Source organism: Agelaius phoeniceus, chromosome 1 (assembly GCF_051311805.1).
Source record: "Agelaius phoeniceus isolate bAgePho1 chromosome 1, bAgePho1.hap1, whole genome shotgun sequence".
NCBI classification, from domain to species: domain Eukaryota; kingdom Metazoa; phylum Chordata; class Aves; order Passeriformes; family Icteridae; genus Agelaius; species Agelaius phoeniceus.
Genome location: NC_135265.1, coordinates 96551196 through 96570979, shown reverse-complemented (window position 1 = coordinate 96570979; position 19784 = coordinate 96551196). Strand labels below are relative to the sequence as shown.

The following is a 19784-nucleotide window of genomic DNA, read 5'->3' as shown; positions in this document are numbered from 1 at the left end:
ATTCATACTTCCAGAAGGTTTCCACCACAGTATTCAAAAAAGCTTCTGTTTGATATTTGAAGCTTTCAAAAATTCTTAAATTTCCTACTACTGCTTTCAAAATTCTTAAAAACTGAACCAATGTAGTAGCCTATATTTTCTTACTATAGGAAGGTTTTAGAAATGCATGTAATCTACACCTTTAAATTTAATAAAAAAACCCTTATATTGCAATCCTGAATAGCCCTAAGACAGAGAAATATAAAATTTATTAATAGTTCTTCCATATGCCATTCGTACAAAGCTACATGAAATAGAAGCAGTCATAATTTATATTTTAAAAAAGTTATACTAGTTTCACTCAGACAACAAAATAAATAGTCACAAGTAAGGCATTCCAATTTATACTTTAAATTACAGAGTTTGTAAAGCAGCATAGAAATTAAATATTCCATGTTATTAATAATTATTATATCATTGTGATATTATTACATAAGTAAGAAAACACACCACATCTGTGCATTAAGAATCATTGTGTTGGGCATTACAGGATACTCTGGATATCAACTGCAGTCATGGGCAGGCCAAAATATTTTTACAAGTTGGAGCTAAAAGCAGATCTGTTATGGAACTGGTGTGCAGCCTGGCTGCTCCTCTTCAGTGCAGTGCTTTCTCCAGTGTACTTCTCACTATTCCTCAGCACCATCCACAGTTAGTGCAGCTCCTTTGCTTCTAGGGTGAGAACTATCTGAGCCAGCCAGCTTGGGTGTCTATGCTGTACTTCATTGAACTGTGTGGATTTACCCTTTGGGCCTGTTTCAAGGCAGGGATTTCAGGCCAGGATGGGATAATCTTAGACAAATGTCCTACCCTACTTGTTATTTTTAGGCCTATCTCTCTCCCTCCTTTCTCCCTTTCCTTTCTTGTCATAACATCTTTGAAAGGTCTCGCTTCCTCCTAAGGGTGAATGGGAAAACTCTGAAATCTTAACAATGGTTAGATGTGAGAAACATTTTACTCTGAAGTTGTTGGAAATTTCACACCTACTCCTCCTCTCCTCAAGATAGCTCATTGCATCATGCTCTGCACACACGAATTCTTTAAGTACAGATCATTTGGATTTTCCCATTGTTCTTTAATGAAAAATAAGACTTTCTTTCCTCCATAAGAGAAGGAAAATTTAAATTCTTCAAATGTTCCTTGAACCATCTTTGAAACAGAAAAAGAAGTTTTCTATCAGTCTCTTCAAGGAAAAATATTTATTGAGAGACAGTTTCACTTGCTTTATTAAAATTATAAAAGTATTGTTATAGTACTGTGCACTACAAGAATATGATTTGCCACTAATAAAACAAAAGGCTTGTTAAAATACAGCTATTAGAAACTTGAAAATGAGATGGGCTTAATACTGATGCTTTCTCAGTCACCTTCAGACAGCTCTGTGAAAGATAAATGTAACTTTTACAGGCAGTTGATACCATATGCAGATCAATGATCTAGTCTTTCAAAAACACCTATATGTGGTTTCATGGTTTTTTGTTCAGGATTTTTTTTTTTTTGACAAACAAACACACCAGAGAATGGCAGGTCAGGAGCCTGTGCTCAGAGCTCCAGCCTGTGTTCTGTTAATACACTCTGGGCACCACAAAGAATTATTTTGTTCAGGGTCAGAGAGTCACTGGGATGCTAAGCCAGTGAGGGCTTTTCACTAGAGATAGCTGCAAATAGCACAGAAGGGAAGAAAATCACAGATGAGTGCTCACCAGTAACAAGGCAATCCCAATGGTTTCCTTTCAAAATATTAGTGTGGGAGCAGAGAGCAAAACCAGCAAAGCTGCAATCTGTTTACATGTCTAAGTCCTTGCAAAGAGAAACTGCTTCTTCACAGGTTTCACTAAACAGCTTGCTGTTCACTTTTTCAGTACTTCCCTTAGATTTGCCACAAAAACACAGTCCCTAGCACTGCATACCTGCAGTCCCTCTTCCTCATTAAAGAACTGCCCATGCTGGGTGATTCTCTTCAAGTCTGTAAACAAGGACTTAAGTGCTGTTACTTGATCAAACTGGGCACTATTCTTCTAAGCATGGCCTTAGACTTCTGTCCAAATATGAGTTTTGTTCATAACAATAAAATAAGAATGATAGAACTTGTGCTTCATCAGGAAAGTTGTGTGTGACAGGGCTCTAAAAACAGACTTTGAGCTCAAAGGGACAAAAAGAGAAGGAATTAAGTCTTTCTGGTCTGGGGTTTCTGGTGCAGGGTTTTGGGCACAGAAGTCGTGCTACCAAAGGGCAGTCAGAGGTGAGAAAGTGAACATCTTGTCTGCTGTGCATACAGAGGGTTTTTCTCTTATGCCATATGCCCTGGTTCTACAAATCTGCTTTTAGGCTAAAGCGTAGGTGTGTCTGCTGAGGAGCAGCTCTTTGAAGAAGCTGTAGGTGTAGCATGTCTGTCATTAATCAGGCTGGAGATCACTCTTCAATCATGGAAAATGAAATGAACATTTAGTCAGTGGGTGAGAAAACAAAGACTCATTTGTCAAGTCTTCTTATCAGATGAACAGACACCTCCTGATTATACCAGATTTTTGTTTACCTTTTACTGATTTTTATATTAATTTGTTGGATATTTAAAATCTAGTATAATAGTGAATCCCATGCACAAAAATATGATCATGGTTAGAAGATATCTTAAAAAATAAAAAAGGACACAAAAAGAGTCAAACCCCAAAATGACAGTTGGAATATATAATAATGCTGACAAGAAATATCAGAGCATCACTATAAATTATCATCTATTAGGAATTAATCAGTTATTAAGAGTTACTTAGAGCTCAACTACTATTTTGACGATGATGAGAATCATTCCTGATTTTCTGGTGCAGGAAATTTAACAACCTCATGCATTGTATGCCTTTCCTTAAGACATATTTACAGCACTGCTGCTCTGAAAGCATCACTGTGAGAGGTTTGGGAACTTGTAGGAGCACTTTTTAGATGTCAACAACAAATGCATACATATTTTAAATGGATTTGGAACACACTGATTGAAACATATAAAAACAATCATAGAAGAAATCTCTTTAAGATTTCTCTGTTCTGCACAAATGTCAAGTCCCCAAGAAATGGGTCTGCAACTGGAATAAACACTGAATAGACTTACACTGAAAGAAAACAAGGTTCAGGCTTTAGTAGCTTGTTTCCACAAGATACCACTTCCAGTACACAGAGCCTTCTGTAAGGGAAAACTCACAGTCTCAACAGCCTAACTCCACAATGAGGAGAGGAACTATAGGAACAACAGATCACAACACCTCCTGGTCATTCCCACAGGAACAGAAAATACTTTGTCACTCTTTACCTTGCACATTACTGCAACATAAATGTAATCTTCTGTTTTATTCCTTTCTCAGCTCTATATGAACAAAATAGAAATTTTTTTCCTCTTTCTTTGTCCCTGAATAGACACACAGGTGTCTGTTCCCTGATGCACATCTCACTGAATGAGATCTGACATTCCTTCTCTTCCATGCAGATGATCTAATTATTCCCACACGCTGCTGAAAGGCGTTGCAGTTTACATGCCACGAGCTGTGTCTCAGTGTGTCTCACTGACATCTGTTCTAGCCAGCTCCTGACAGCCAGCACCAGTGTGTGGCATAGGGCAGCACTTAGGGACAACTGACAAGACACAGAAAATACCATCTGCATCACCTTTAAATCTTTAAAGGTAATTCCCAGAATTAAAATCACAGATGCATTATCTTCTACTATTTATGAGCAGGCTATGTAGACATATTTCAAAGTATTATTTAGCCTTTAATAAACTTTCTGCTTTCAGTGAGCAATGACTCTTCAGAGCAAATTTACAGAAAGCACATTTTGTTAGTATTTTGAATTTCTCAGTCAGAATATTTTTCAGTATAAACTATCATCTGCTTACAAGAAAGGAGTAGCTTATAAGATGCAGCATGTCAGGTAAATATATTAGGAATATTGTAAGAGAAAAAAAACACCACATTTTTCCTTATTATCCTTTAAAATATGAGAGCTTTGCAAACATACACTTATTCAAACCTTCATTTCAAGTTAGTCATCATAGTGCTTCACTCTCCAGCTCTTTATATGCTGTGAACCTCCAGTGTCTATGCAGTTGTTTCTAAGGTAACAGATCAAGATGCCTTGTGAAAAAAATGAATCAGATCTTGAATATTCAAGACATCTCCAGTTGCAGAGATGAGAAAAGGGCAATATCATCTCAACCAAGGGTTCTCAATGTCTTTTAGACCCCAGCCTGGTTTGCAGGCAAGAATAATATAATCCACCCTAAGGCTGTGAGTGTGAGAGTACAGCGGTGCATGCAGTTTCAGGCATGTAAAATGTCAGAAATTTTTTAATCAGAGCCATAATTAAGGAATTACGGAGGCTGTTCTCAACAGAGACTCGTTGCCTCATTGCAGGGTACACACACACAGAATACAGATGAAGAATGTGTTTGGTGGGTTGAGCCTTCATTCCAACCACTGACAGTCACAAAGAAATCTTTCTTTCTGTCAGACACACGATACAGAAACCAAAAACACATAAAAAATTAACATGAACCAGCACGTGAAAATAAATGCACCTTTCTAAAGAGGCCAAATATGTATTATTCCTATCAAAGGAAACAAATAGATATCTTTCACAGGTCTTTCACAGGATTATCTGGGTCAATAGTTTTCAGTGATTGGAGCTACTGGGTTTTGTTGAGGGATTTTTGTGATGTTTTTGATTGTTTCTTTTCTTAAACTGGCTAGAACTATATTTTGTTTCTTTTACAGGCTATATTGCTTATTATCTGAGTCCAGATGTCATATAAAATATAAGCTTAAGTAAGGCACATAAAGAGAATATTAACCAAAATATGAAAGGATTTTAGAAAGCTTTTGTTGCTACAAAAAAAAAAACCTAAACTCTTTGCTTAACAATATCTGACACATATGCTCACTGCTATACGCACACACCCACTACTTGTGCTAAAATAATCATAAGGTATTCTTCAAATGCATATCATAATGAGCTCTAAAAAACCAAATTCAGAGAAAATGATCTGACTTGATAAAAACTTTCGGAGTTGTATTATTTTCCATGTTGTGTAAGGAAAAACTTTCATGTAGCTTGGGGATCAGACAAAAGTCACAGGTATATGACTGGACAGGTCATGACCACTTGTACCTGCTTTCTTGGTTTTGAATCTTGTGGTCTGTCTGCTGCATTAAAAAATATTACTCACCACAAATGCTTGGAATAAAAACTGGTTGAATATTTATATAGCTTGTTTGGCAACATACTTCAGTGATTGCTCTGCATGAAGAAAATATTAACAGATTCTGGAACTTGTATCATTGAATAAACTGAAAGGAAGGTACATGGATTAGGGTCTTACGTTCTTGGAAAGATGTGAAGAGCATCTGGAATCGGCTGTTTCGACTGCCTTCATCTGCCCACATGCGGATTACACCCAGGCCTGTCCTCAGCATCACATCATTAGCAACTGTGCTGCAAAACTTTGCCTTCAAATCTTCCACCGAGCTGCTTCCGTCGTACACTGCTACAAAATTCCTTTTGCATTCGTTGGAATTCTGCATCTCATAGTCCAAAAATCGCAAATAGATCTATAAATCAATCAAACAACAAAGGGAGCATGTACAGACATTTGAGAATGACTGAAAAAACATTAAGCAACTTTTCTCTACATTGCAGGAGAAAGAGTACACAGCAATTCCATCAAAATATTTTTTCTGGAGCTGGTGATCCATAGGGCACTTCCTCAGAAGGCCATTAATGTGCAAACTGAGCACTGTTTCTACTTCCTGGTATTTTGTCTTGCTTCCAAGTAGAATGTCTCAGAAGACCTAGATATTTCTTTGTTCTTACCTACAGTAAGGTCCAAATTTGCAAATACATACTTTTTTTTTCAGAGGTATGTGCAATGATTCTTCAAGCTGAAGGACAGATAAGCTAGAAATTTCTTTTTTTTACTGCTTGGCATAATATTGCTCTATTACATGACTGACATGTGAAATAATAAGGCAAATCATTGCTGCTCCCTCCCCAGAGTCAATGTGTCATCTTATACGTTTCTGCTACACTGATTCAGGAAGTGAGAATCTAAGAGCCAGGCAGAACACCATCATTAATCTTTTTATGTTTCCTCAAGGATCTGGCCACCATCTCAGCTCTTCTAAACAAAGCATTAGGGTATACATTTTATAATTTAAGTGGCTTGAAATCAAGCATATTTTGTGTAAACTCCTAGAAACCTATGTCTCTTGCATACAAGTTAATTGTCTCACAATGTAAAAGATACATTGCCCTTTGCAAAGAACTCTTCAAATCTACTTAAAAAGAAGGAGGGGTGAGGATAAAAGACTATTATTTCATATTCAAGTGTATAAGGACTTTAGGGTAAACCACCAATTTTAAAAGCAATTGATTATAAAAGCAACATCAAATATTCAATTCACAGAGAATGCAAGTACTATTTTCAATAGATGATACATAATCAAACTGCCAACAGGACTCCTGAGATTTCAGGAGAATGATACAGAAAGGTGAATTAGGACAGAAATTTCATAAAAAGGCAGTAAGCATACACAGCATAGAGCTGTATGCATCTTCACTTGAAAAAATTACTAAAAAAAAGAAACCCCACTGTATTAGACATCAAATATACTTATTTCCAAACAATTTTATTGACTTCAGGTATTTTTTTATGCAAAGAACAAATGTTTTATAAGCTCTTCTGCTTTTGCAAAAAGTTCACAAGCAGTGCACATCCTAGTAGCAACAAGCCTCATAATTTCACCTCATTAATATATTAAAACTCTTATGGTTTTAGAATTATGTACTCTCAAGCACTCTGCTACAGTTTAATAATAGCTCAGATTTTTTAATGGGCCTTTTCAGGTATTGTGTTATTGTATATTTTCATTCCTTGTTATGCTTTGCATGAGTGTCCCTCTGAAAAGAATATTTGTGAAAAATTTTTACTAGCAAATGAAATTAGGTATACCAAAGGCACATCTTTTTTATAATCTGTCATTATTACAGTGACTCTTACTCATACTCCATCATTTCCATCTTTCAGAAGAGTTCATAAGAATATATTTCAATTGAAGTGCAGTTAAGTGTACTTTAATTTCACCATATATCCTGGAGTTTACATACCAAAAATTAAGGAATCTGCTATTGGTCTCTACTGAGACCAATAGCAGATTCCTTAATGGAGCAACTAACAGAAATATACAAAGACATATTGAGATGGAAATATCTCATATCAAGGTATGGTCTTTACAGTGTTTTTCACTTCCTTTACTGGTCGTTCAGTAAAACAGTGAAATGATCCACACTACTGTGCTGACAGAGAGAGATCCCACATGGGGGGATCCCACGTGGGGGACGGAGGTATGGGAAGAGGCAGAGCCATGATACAAACACCCAGCAACTGACCACATTTGGGACACACCAGAGAGCTGCTTCTCAAGGAAGGGTGCAACAGGCACTGTGCAGCCCTGGCACCCAGCCTCTCCTGGGAAGCTGCTGAGACAGTCCATAATGCATCTCTGCATTACTTAGGGAATTAAGTGTGCCCCTTGAGTTTCTTTTCTCACTTAACTGAAGCACTCTGCTTCAGATGGGTGTCCCAGTGCCTGCCAGCCTTGTCACAGGAAATGCAATGAAAATTTCCTGCAGATGATTATAGGCAATATTGCATACATGTGACTGTTTCCCAGGAAGAGAAACGTGTCAGATAGATGGTTCACAAAGAACAGAGGGCTTGCAACATGCTTTGTCATGAATCATTACTTTTACTGTCTGCATATGCCTATTGTATGTACACCATTTATATTTATATGCCATATATATACATATATATATATGATAGACCACAAAGTTATAGTGCAATATACCACATCACATTTTTGTCTATTCCCCTCTTCAGAAAAGCTCATATTTACTCCAGAAAAAAGATTGCATTAATCTGATGGCAGAACAATCATAAAACTATACCTACTGGGTGAAAGGCCTAGCACACCTGTTCACATGTTCTCTATTTCTATCCTGCTTCCTTATTTGTATGCATTTATATATACAATTGCATGTGCATATATATATATGTATTTCTTTTAAAGGGTATCCCATTTCAGTATGGAGATGTAATTTTTATGAGTTTTCATTCTTACAAGAAATGTGCACTAATCCTCACTGTGGTTACAAAATATCAGCTCTCCCAGCAATTTCCAGCATTCATCAATTATTCCTGATCTGTTCAAAGACACTGTTCATATAGCAGCACAGACAAAATCTTATTTCTATGGGCTTATCACTTGACATTCTTTAGTTTCTGGAGGCATACCAGCCTTATAAAATAGTAAAATATTTCTTAGAGTAGCAGTCATAAATACTGAAAAGGAATCAAGAGAATAAAAACTCAGCATTTTGTTTTGAGTCTTCCAGGGGAAGAAGCCAAAACCTTCAGTTTTTCCCAAGCCTGAATTCTGCTGTCAGTCATACCTGTTCATTCCTCTGTGTGGGAAATTCAGCCCACACCATAATTATACAGACCTGATAGGTAATGGAACCACTAGAAGAAATATTTGACTTAGAAATCTATGTCTATCCTGTAGAAGAAAGATGCCACTTTCTCCAGTGCCATGAAGTTTCATAAATTAGATAAAATAAGCTGCTGATATTCTGAGGTGAGTTGGAGCTTCATTTTCATAATTGTCTTTGGAGATGACTACTCCCAGAACTTTATATAAAATATTGAGGACTTTGTACAACACACCCTGAAATCAGGGGGTTTATTTCAATCTATTTTTTTGAATCAGACCTTTAGCTTAAGACTGCAGTGTATTTTTAAAAACTGGAAACTGATTACACAAACTGACAACCTGACATTGGATCAGATTTTATTTTAAAGAGCTGGAATGATTTAATTGCATCTGCACGCCTCTGCCAACTTGTATGGTTTCATTGCTATATATTTGCCATTGTTCCTGTCACTGGCTGTAAGACCCACACTGGCAGAAGAAAATGACTAATAATAAATTGAGTTCCCCAGGGAAAGAATAAAACTGATTTTATGACAAACCCTTATTTAATGCAAAATGTTCCCTGTACATAGCTTTTTTGAAATCAGGGAAATATTCTCATTGCTTTTGCTGATATGTGGATGTCACTAAAACAAATGTATCAGAAAGTGAGAGAAAAATTATCAATATTACTGGTTATTGCATTTACAGAGATCTTAGCCACTACTTCTGCCATCAGTGGATAAGGAACTTTGTTCCCCTGAAAGAAAATGAACTAAAGCAGAGGTCACAGACTCAAACACCACCATCTGCCTTCATTAACCATTTTTCATTGATGCCAATAGGAGCTTTTGGAATGAACATTTCCATAGATACTGACACAGTATATTAGCATAGTCGAGGCATTCTTGCTGAAGAGAACATCTTATTTGAAAGAAGCATAACTGCCATATCTTCTTCTTTCACATTTTTGCTGCAAAGTTTTAATAAGTCACTTTTGTCAAGTCATCAGCTCCACATTACTTAGGAGAGGGGGCTGCTCAAGTATTAGATTAACTGAGTTTTGAGATGTCACTGCAAATGCCAATGTCATTAGCAACAAAACTGATAAAGCCTCACTGCAACTGTGGCATAGTACACTCAGTCACATAATATTTTAAATAATTCTCTTGTCACCTGTAAGTTTTGTATGGTCACCATAAATAGTAATTAAAAAAGGAAATGATGGGAAAGTTTTACTATTTCTTTTGATTTAAATTTGAAAACAACAAAAATCTTTGACTGAACATACTAGAAAAAAATCCCGCAAAATTATTGTAAACTATGAATAATATATCACCTCAGTAAAATAGTCAGATTATAATCTCCTCATAGTGAATCACTTCTGATGAGTTCTGCTTTTTAATCAATCACTGAAGGTTAGGGATGACAACATGATTGATCAGGCCAGTCAGGAAAAGCTTCAAACCATATCCCAGCATATCAGACTTAATATATCTGCAGAGACACTCGGTTGCCTTAAACCAAACCAAACAAAAAGCCATCATTCAGCTGCCAAAAGTAATTTAAACATAAGAGAAAAACTTCCTCTTCATCCAAGTGTAATGTCCAGATTTCGCATACTCTCCTTCTGGGTTCTGTTAATTCACTTGTAATCACAGGACTGGGTTAAATTGTCCTGTTGCTCAGTGATAAGTTACAGCACCTGCTTTATTCTACATCTTTTTCAGCTCTGTGTGATTAACACGGTACTTTCAAGATGATGCCTCCAGTATTTAGGCCTGGGAAACCCAGTTTTTTTAAAGCAGATTGTGCAACACTAATTGAACTCCTTCAAGGCAACCAGACACCAAGTACACCAGTCAAGTACACAAGTCTAAAAAGCATGTTACCAATGAGGCTTGTATTTGTCATCTGAAATGCTCTGTCCTCTTGCTTGGATGTTATTTTTTTTTTTTTCAATCAGCATTACTTCAATGCAAAAGTGTTAATAACACATGATCTGTTGCATTTTTGTTTGTTATTTTGGGGGATTATTCTACATTTTTGGTCTTTCTGTTACTAGTCTGGGACAATGTTGTGCAAACAGAGAGCTCCATACCTCGTATTTTCTTCTGTTCTGGAGCTTGGAGAATACTGTCTGTCAAAGATGACAATTTTATATGGTACTTCTAAGATACTGTGATTCACAGCCAAGGCTCACATATTGGAACACCAGTTTTTCTAGACAGGTAAAACTCTGGATTTCTTTGCTTTGTTCTATTTATTTCTTCAAACTTCTCTGACTATCCAATAGTTGACACTTACTCTGTCAATTCATCCTCATTTTTTTTTCTTTTACAGTCCAAAAATGCTCCCAAGTGAGCAATATTTACAACTCCTTGGTACTATCCTGCTTTTTAACACTGAAAACTGGAAATCACATCCTGAGTCTGCTGTTCTCTTTGACAGACATTTTATTACTTTCTTTAATAGCTTTTTTAAATTGCATTTATTAATAGCTATTTGGTTTGAGGATGCTGAGTTTCATTATATTTCTATACCTGAATGGAATAGATTAATGGTAACTTAAAAGTGGGGTTTTTGACAGTGTTACTCTGGCATGTGAATTGACATGCCTTCATAGCAGAGATATATACATGATTCCAAACATGTACTTGTCTTGCACCTTCATCTCGGAAAACTATTTCACATAAGAGATTTTATTAGTTTAATGTAGGTAAACAATATTTTCTACTTGTTTAAACATAATTTGTTCACCTTGTACTCACCATATTGGACAAAAGTACATATGCTGTACTTTTTAAAGTTATTATTATAATATTTTTTGCATTATCTGTATGCTAGTAAGCTTCAGAGCTTCTTCAAAGAATTAGATCATCTGAAGATTGCAAAAGTATCTCTAGCTGTTAGGTTATTCAGCCTTTAAATTTTATTTTTCTCTAACATTTCAAAAATCACCACTCAAATCGCTCCTATTAAGTTTTAGTGCACCACTTAAAGCTTCTGTTCTATAACTGATTAAGAAGTCTCCAAAAAATTAGTGCATCTTATCTTCCAGTGCCAACAGCTTAAACTGCTTTTCTTACTAGCCTCATCTAAGAGCACAAATTTCCACTTCACATGGGAGAGCAGAAAATGTTTTGGTTCAGTCAGATCAGTTCAAACAGACTCATTCAGAGCTCTGCAATTTTCTTCCGATGTTTCCTCCTGACTGCCTAGGAAATGCACGTACAACAGCCCAGTCTCTCTCCAGACTGCACTCCCTATGAAGGCAGGCACCTGGAACCAAAGAGTCATCCCTCCATTTGGTCAGGAGCATGCCCGACAGCAGCGCAAACCCTTAGTAAACATGCAAGTGTCTTGATCACACTGGGTCCCACTGCCCCACTCCCAGCCTCATTCCTCACCACCCCAGCCCTGCCAAGCTATTGGCCAGCTTGTGCTTGGGCCAGCCCCACTGCCTGGGCAAACCCAGCCACCATGGCCAGGCCTGTCCCAGTCTCATTTGTCATGTCCTGGCACTGTGGCCCCCCTCATCCTGGCCCCCTCCCATGTGCTGGGTATCCCCTTCCCACTGCTCCAATGGCTCTGCTTCAAACAGATACCACCACTCCCTGGCAGCTCAGGGTTAAGGATGCTGCCATGATGTGCCAAATCTAGACACTCATTAATTGAGTGTTAATTTGGGTTTCCTTAATGTCTTGTGTTAAGTCTTGTGTGCTATAACCTTTGTCCAGTATCCTGTTTAGGTTGGGCAAGAGAATTAGACGTCATTTTGCCTAACTACCTTGTAACTTTGTTTTATTTCTCATGGTGCAAATAAAGAGGCTACTCCCACTATTTGTTCAGCCTAAATGTACTTATTGCTTACTCCTCCAGAGCAGATTATTTTCACTGGACTACATTCAAATTAATTCCTGTTTTGATGCTGTTTCCTGAGGTGCCCAGACCCTCTGATAATAAATGGTGTTTCTAATAGCACTGCTTACTGTTTTATTTCCAGCATAGGAATATTTGTAAATATTTTATTACTCTTACTATCAAGTTCTGCTGTGTTATTTTTTCTACAGAGCATCTCAAAAAACAAGCATGGCACAAAGGTACCTTGCTAGGAAAGTTGCCCACCAAAGCAAGCACAAACGTGGTTCTGTCTTCCTGGGGGCTTTGTCAAACTATGCTGACCCATCCAACATAGAAAAACACTTGTTGATATTATCTTCCAATACTTCGCCCTTAACAGAAGGTAAGAAAACTACAATTCTATTCATTTTCTTATTTTCTAGTTCTAAATAAAAAATCTTTGTGCATCCACTGTTTGCAGCGAATGATGTCCCAGAAATTTTTCAAATCACTGTGCAATGAGCTTATACACCTCCTTCTTTGGGCTTTGTTCTACACTGAAGAATTTTCAGATCAGGAAATCCCTCCAGAACTTTATTGTTCTGGATTGGTTAGCACTTTCAGTCAGCATCTCTCTTAATTTCTCATTCTTGCTCTGAATACAAATTGCAGTCACATTCTACATGAAGTGCAGAATCGCAATGTTACTCCACTCAAAACTCACAACTATCTTACTCAGCAGGAACTGACTTTGAATGATTACAAGAAACACAGACTTTACAACTAGTCACTTTCACTGTATGAGACTCTAGCTCTGCATAAAAGTTGTGTTCAGACTGCCTTCTGCACTTAGAGAATGTTTGGGTTCTGCATGCATTTCAGATTTATTTTTCTCTGTGTGTGTGTCTGTGTCAGGGGGTGCGTGTGTGCATGTGTGATATAAGGTAATCAATGATGTCTCTATTTTAAGTGTGTGCAACAAATTTTCTGCTCTCCGTCCCATTCCAGAGCACTGAGGATAGAAGCATTTGACCCAGACTGCCAGTTTGAAGCTCAGGCTTGGAGACCTCAAGTACACACTTCCTGGCTGATCTCATTGCTCATATATTGAGCTCAGACTTGGCTGGAATCTGGAATTGGAAACCAAGGGAAGCACTTGCATCTTGCTTCTGCAGACAGTTTAGACTGGATGAGCTTACGCCAAATGAAATTGCAAGCAACTCACATTCTGGCACAGTTTAATTAAGAAACTAAAGATGAAAAAATCCAACGCAAATTCTCTCTGAGAAACTCTTGCCTTTTAGGCATAATTCCCAGTAACAAACTGTGCAGCCCAGAGTACAGGAACATGTGGGTTTAAAAATGTCTGCGTAGTTCTCACTGTTCTTAGCAGGAGAGCTTGTTTTCATAGGTGCAATCTGACATAAATTAAAATGATGTCATTAAGTCACTGTACTGAATATGTCATTAATTCAAGGTTGGATAGGGACAAAGGAAGCTGACTGTAAAAAATGGACAGTAGATTCTAATTCAATTGAATCAGACCCATAAACAATCTTATCATAAACCTTACTTCATACAAAGTTCTTAAAAATTTTTCCACTTGTCTCTCCTTCCTTAATATCTGTATATTTTTCAACTTTTCCCAGCGTGATGAAACCATAACTATGTGTGTATCTATGCATGTATATACTTTTCTGTGTGTACATAAATATATCTGTTTGAAAAACCACACTAAGTTCAAATGCTAAATTGGACTTACCCCCCAAAGATGGATATAGCCTTGAAAAATCTTTTTTTTTATCCTAGCTTGCTGTGAAACCTTTCAACTCCACATTAGGAAATACTGATTTATATACTTTTATATTGCTCAATCTCTCTAAGCAGGTAATTCTGTAAGATGGGAACAGCAGGATCCATCAAGAGATGACCCAGTCCAGCCCTCTGCCTAAAGGTAGGATTATTAATGTTTCTCTCATTTTTCACAGCTTGTTATCTAACCTGCACTTTCAGACCACTAACAATGCCAGCTGAACCAATCAGCCCTCCCTGATGTTCGAATTTTCTTCCTTCATATTTAATCTGAAACTTTCTTCCAGAGTGTGGGACCCTAGGTTATCATACGGTCATGGGCATCACAGCATTCCTTCCTCCTTGTAAGAGCCTGTTATTGCATTGTATTACTCTCCTTCACACAATTTTCTAGATGACATTAAATAACATTCAGTATTACTTCATTTTTTCTAAAACTTTCTTGTTGCTCTCCATTCCAGGTGCCCTTCAGCTAGGATACGCTTCTTAGAATGCAACAAAACTAAATGCAGATATGGAAGTTTATGAAGAATTAATGAACTTTAATTTTTAGCCCTCTACTCAGAGTAGTAGTTTAGTATTCTTCTGATACACAATGTATTTTCAGTTACATAAATACCTAGTTTGGAGTTTTACATCAGAACTGAAGTATGAATAAATACTACAGGTAGGTAAAATTGTGATTTTTAGCAGGGCTTTGAATCATATAGAACTTCAGAGTCAGACCAAGTAAGAATATCACAATTGCATTATATGATCAACCATAAACTTGAATTTAGACTATAGGGAAATGGAAATGCTATTGGCTTAATTAACTGTGCTGATTCTAACAATAATTCTGTGTTTATCTGCTTTCCTTCTACTAATACCTAAATACATCATAGAACAGTTTAAATTTGTAGGGTTGTATAAAGATCAACTGGTCCAACTTCCCTGTCATAAGTAAGGATGTTTTCAACTAAATCCAGTTACTCAGAGCCCCATCCAACCTGGCCTTGAATGTTTCCAGGGATGGTCATCGACCAACTCTCAGAGCAACATGATCCAGCATTTCACAACCCTCATTGTAAAAATGTTTCCCTCATATCTAGTCCAAATCTCCCCTCTTCTAGGTTAAAACACCTTGTCTTACCACTACTGATAAAATACTTGTCCTCTTTTTCCTTACAGGCTCCCCCTTAGTACTGGAAGGCTGCTATAAGGTCTTATAAGGTCTTCCCAGTCTTCTCTTCTCTGGACAGAGCAAACTCTCATCTCTTAGCTTTTCCTCACGGGAGAGGTTCTTCATTGCTCTGACTATTTTTGTGGCTCTCCTCTGGAGACATTGGCCAAGAGGTCAATGTATTTTTTGTGCTGAGGACCCCAGAGCTGGATGCAGCACTGCAGGGGGGGTCTCACCAGAGCAGAAGGGCAGAATCTCCTTCCTTACCCTGTTGGCCATGTTGCTTTTGATGCAGCCCAGGACACAATTGGCTTTCTGGGCTGGATGTGTACATTTGGGGGGCATGTTCAGCCTCTTATCCACCAGAATCCCCAAAACCTTATCAACAGGGCTGCCCTCCATCTGTTCTTCCTGAAGTTTGTATCGATACTGGAATTTGCGCTGAATGAATATAAACTGCCTATAACACATGGAATAATCATTCATCAGTCCAATAATTTCATATCACTACTTAGTGCAGCAAAATGGGAAGCTCATCTACTTAATTGAAAGCCTCTATCAATATTAATTTTATCCAAAAGTAAAAAAAAAAATGTTATAAGATGAAAGTATATTCTGGAAATCATTTATCTGTCGTCTTTATGAGCCAACTCCTTTCCTATACTTTCCCAACAGAAAAATGCTGATACTAATGATTTTTTCTCTTCTGAAAATCTTTCCTGAAGAGAACCCTTCAACATTCATCCATGTGTCATTCTGATGATGAAACAATTACATATTCAGTACAGTCTCCTCACTGAGGTTATACAAAAAAAGCCCTTATCAGTTTAAAGGCAGCAGAGAGTAGTGCATATATAAATCCTACTTTCTAAAACCTTTCCTGTCCAATAAAATACATCTAGAAAAAGTATACTGTGGGGTGTCTTTTACACAGTGAATGCGAGAAGGTGGGAGGCATAAAGCTGTTCCTGTTGCAGAGAGGGGAGAAGTGGTAGTGTAGCCAGCAATAATTAATGCATATCATAACTGATAAGTTATGGATAAGAGAGAAAATCAAGGGGAATCCAAGAAAAGTATTTTTGAATTCATTGCAGCCCTCTCATGTTTCTTACAAAGCCCTGGCTTGCTTACTGTGGAGGAAAAGAAATGAGAATACTGTTTTTGTCTGTGTCTCTAAATCAAAGGAATTAAAGGCTTCACATGGAGGAACATTAATTTACTTTATGTCCATTTTCACAGTCCCAGATGAGAAACAATGATGACTTCAGGGAGCCAGCAGTGCCCCCTTAGTTGTCTCTATGTTAGGTGTTTGAAATACAATGAAAGTTAAAATTATAAGATTACTTCCCACTTTAAAACATATATTGATTCTTTCAAAATATGAGCAAAATTAAAGATGAATTTAAGAAAATTACTTATGGCACAAAAAACACATTAGTATTGCCCAAATAATCATTTATGAAAAAAGGTGGTTATTTTGGCTGAGATGACAAATTACCCTTCCACAGGAGAAGGAAAAAATAGTTTACAGTTCAAGCTGTAAAGTTATTAAACAAGATCTGACTGTACTAAGAAATGCACAATATATTAGAAAAGGCAATTTCTTAAATTAAATGGCAAATCAGCAAGTGGATGAAGGACTGACCTTGGATCGGGGTGGTGCTCGGATGTACCATTTACAGTCTACTGCTTCAGTTTCAGAAGCTTTTCCTTCTTTAACAATTTGTACAGATTCCACAATTCCTTCAGGTCCTCCCATCTCAAACTCACAAACTGAATAACAAAACACCAGAAAAAATGAAACCTGAACAGCAAACAAAAATGTTTTCTACAGCAGAGTATAAAGGCCTCCAAGTTAGAACAAACCCCAAAAACAACATACCAACCTGGCAATGGCTTCAAAATGCCAAGGTCCTTAAAATCTGGATCTTAAAAATAGAGAAAGACAAAGTTAGTTTTATTCAATATCTAGGATGTTATGCTAATATGTTCAAATTTTATAATGTGCTTTAGTTATATAATTATACATATACTTACTGGAAATGGGAACTATTTCAAAACTATGGCAACACAATAATTATTAATGCAGAAATTATTGATACCATCATACCAAGTAATTTTTTTCTGTTATGAAATCCTGCTTTTTTCTGTCTCTCTGTTTCAGAAGGGTAGAAAAATATTTCTGCATACATTAGCAAGTGAGAACATCACATAGCTAACCACATGACATTTTAATACATCAGTGTAGTGAAAGAAGATATATTTACAGATCCATTCAGAATCTTTTTGCCTATTTTGCATTTTGACAAATAACACTCAACTTAATTGGAGAAATCCAAACTCAATTCTGTGTTTATGAATACTCTGCCATCCCTACTGACCAAAAGGAGACACTTTTTTTGTCAGAAGCATCCTTTTGGTCTTACTGGAAAAAAATACCATAAGAATTACCATTAGAAGTCATTGTATGAACAAGTTAATAAGTCTAATATGTGTGCCATTTTCCATCAGATAAATATTATTATATTTACTATCTGAGAGAGCTTGTATCATGCCTTTAGAGTCAGGTGTAATACAGAGATGAAATGAGTTGGTCTTAGATGGATGTGTTTCAATAGACAACCATCCATAGACAAATCATCATTTCACAAAATTTGGCTCGGTTTGAAGATACTGCCCAAAACCAGAAATATGGGAGGCTAAAGCAACTCAAAAAGTGATGTCTTAAAATAGACTGGTCTTATCTGGGAAATTTTTATCACTCACACTGCTTTTCTACCTAAAATTAATGTTGTGCACTGTTTTTCTCATTTACACATGAAACTGATCTTGTTTCAGAACTGGGTCAGTGTAGAAAGAATTATCAATACAAAAAATGAAGAGAAGCTTTGGAAGAAGGAGATACATCAAATGAAAAAAATTAAACTCACAACCAAGCCACAAGAACTGCTCTTTCCCTCTAGCCTTAGTCAATTAGGAACAGTAAGAATCATAACCAGATAATATAACAAAGTAGTTCAGTACTATATAAGCAAGATCAGCCATTTTAATCTAAACGGTCAAAATGAGTTGACTTAAACAACTAGAGTTGTAAGACTGCTTTTTAGATTGCCCCTCTACAACCAGGCTGCTGTTCTTCCCAAATTTCTTTTACAGTTGCACAACATAAATCATAAGTAAATACTCGTGAACTTACAGGACTGCAAATCTAGCTGAGTAGGCAATTAGTATTAATTGTTGCATATTTTTAGAGATCAGTAGATAGATATGATTACCAACAACACTAAAGGTAATAAAATATTTCAGCTAATGTACTTCGGATGCTGATATCTAGCTCTGAAAGTGAGATACTGAAAGGAAATCTACTTTTACTTATGGTTTGAATTACCATCCCAATATCTCATGTAACTATTGCATTTCTTCCTTTTACTGAGTTTGCAAAGATTACTCTGATTTACTGAGAACACTCCACCACATTAGTAAAGTACATATGAGGAAAGAAAGCAAAAACTGTCTTGCCAGAATTTTCCCCATATGAGAGTCTTCATATAAAACAATGTTAGTGTCAGGAATCCAGGCTGAAGTACAATCTAGACCATTTGACCCACAAAACAGCTCTGAAAATATGTTATCATTTAACAATACGGTAACATTGGAACAACACATACAGAAATGCACATTCTGTTAACATTCTAGAAATATGATAGACCTGCTCAGTTTTAAAATATAAATTTTTGCATGTTCTCAACTTGCAAGAGTTTCAAGACTGAAAGGGAAATAAAATCTATGACATCTGAGGTGATAACCCTTCATTAAATATTGTTATTATACCAATACTACTGTAATAAGAACAAAATCTGTAAATAAGGTATTATCACGCATGCTTAAAATTCACCCATGTTTGAGCATATTTAACTAGCAAATATTTGCTTTTCAAATAGTGTCCCATTAAATGGATTAGATTTTAGAAGCTCCTCTGTATGTAATTCAATCAAATTGTTATTCTCAGCCTGGCTGGGTCAAAACATTAATGTTATATAAACACTGACTGGCCAGATTTTCCAATAGATCAAAATCATGTTCCTGTGAGGAAAACACCCAAGACTGGAAAATTTTTCTGTGAAAAATATGATGGATCACCTATAAATAGAGGAAAAAAAAAAAAAACAGAGGCAAAATAAGAAGTAATATGGAGCTGCTAGAGACAATCCAACAGAGGGTCATGAATTGTTTTAAGGGACATATAAGGAGAGGCTGATAGAGTTGGGATAGGTCAGTCTGGAGAAGGGAAAGGTAAGAGGTGATCCCACTAATGTGTACAAAAACCTAATGGAGGGGCACAAAGAGATTGAAGTCAGGCTCTTTTCAGTGGTTTGTGGTGACAGAACAAGATGCAATGAGCACACATTGAA

At 36.7% G+C, this 19784-nt stretch overlaps 1 protein-coding gene across 3 annotated transcripts in view; it reads right to left on the bottom strand.

The window, feature by feature from the left end:
* The window catches only part of NETO1 (neuropilin and tolloid like 1), a 79493-nt gene that overhangs the window by 28638 nt on the left and 31071 nt on the right, over window positions 1-19784 (bottom strand). For 2 of the 3 annotated variants that reach the window (XM_054634239.2, XM_054634256.2), the window contains exons 5-7: window positions 17259-17300; window positions 17018-17145; window positions 5405-5633 (exon numbers count right to left, since the gene is read on the bottom strand). In XM_054634239.2, the coding sequence (XP_054490214.2) occupies window positions 5405-5633; window positions 17018-17145; window positions 17259-17300 (399 nt within the window). Of the gene's footprint in view, window positions 1-5404; window positions 5634-17017; window positions 17177-17258; window positions 17301-19784 lie in introns of those variants that run through there. The other variant, XR_013183597.1, reaches the window with a different exon arrangement.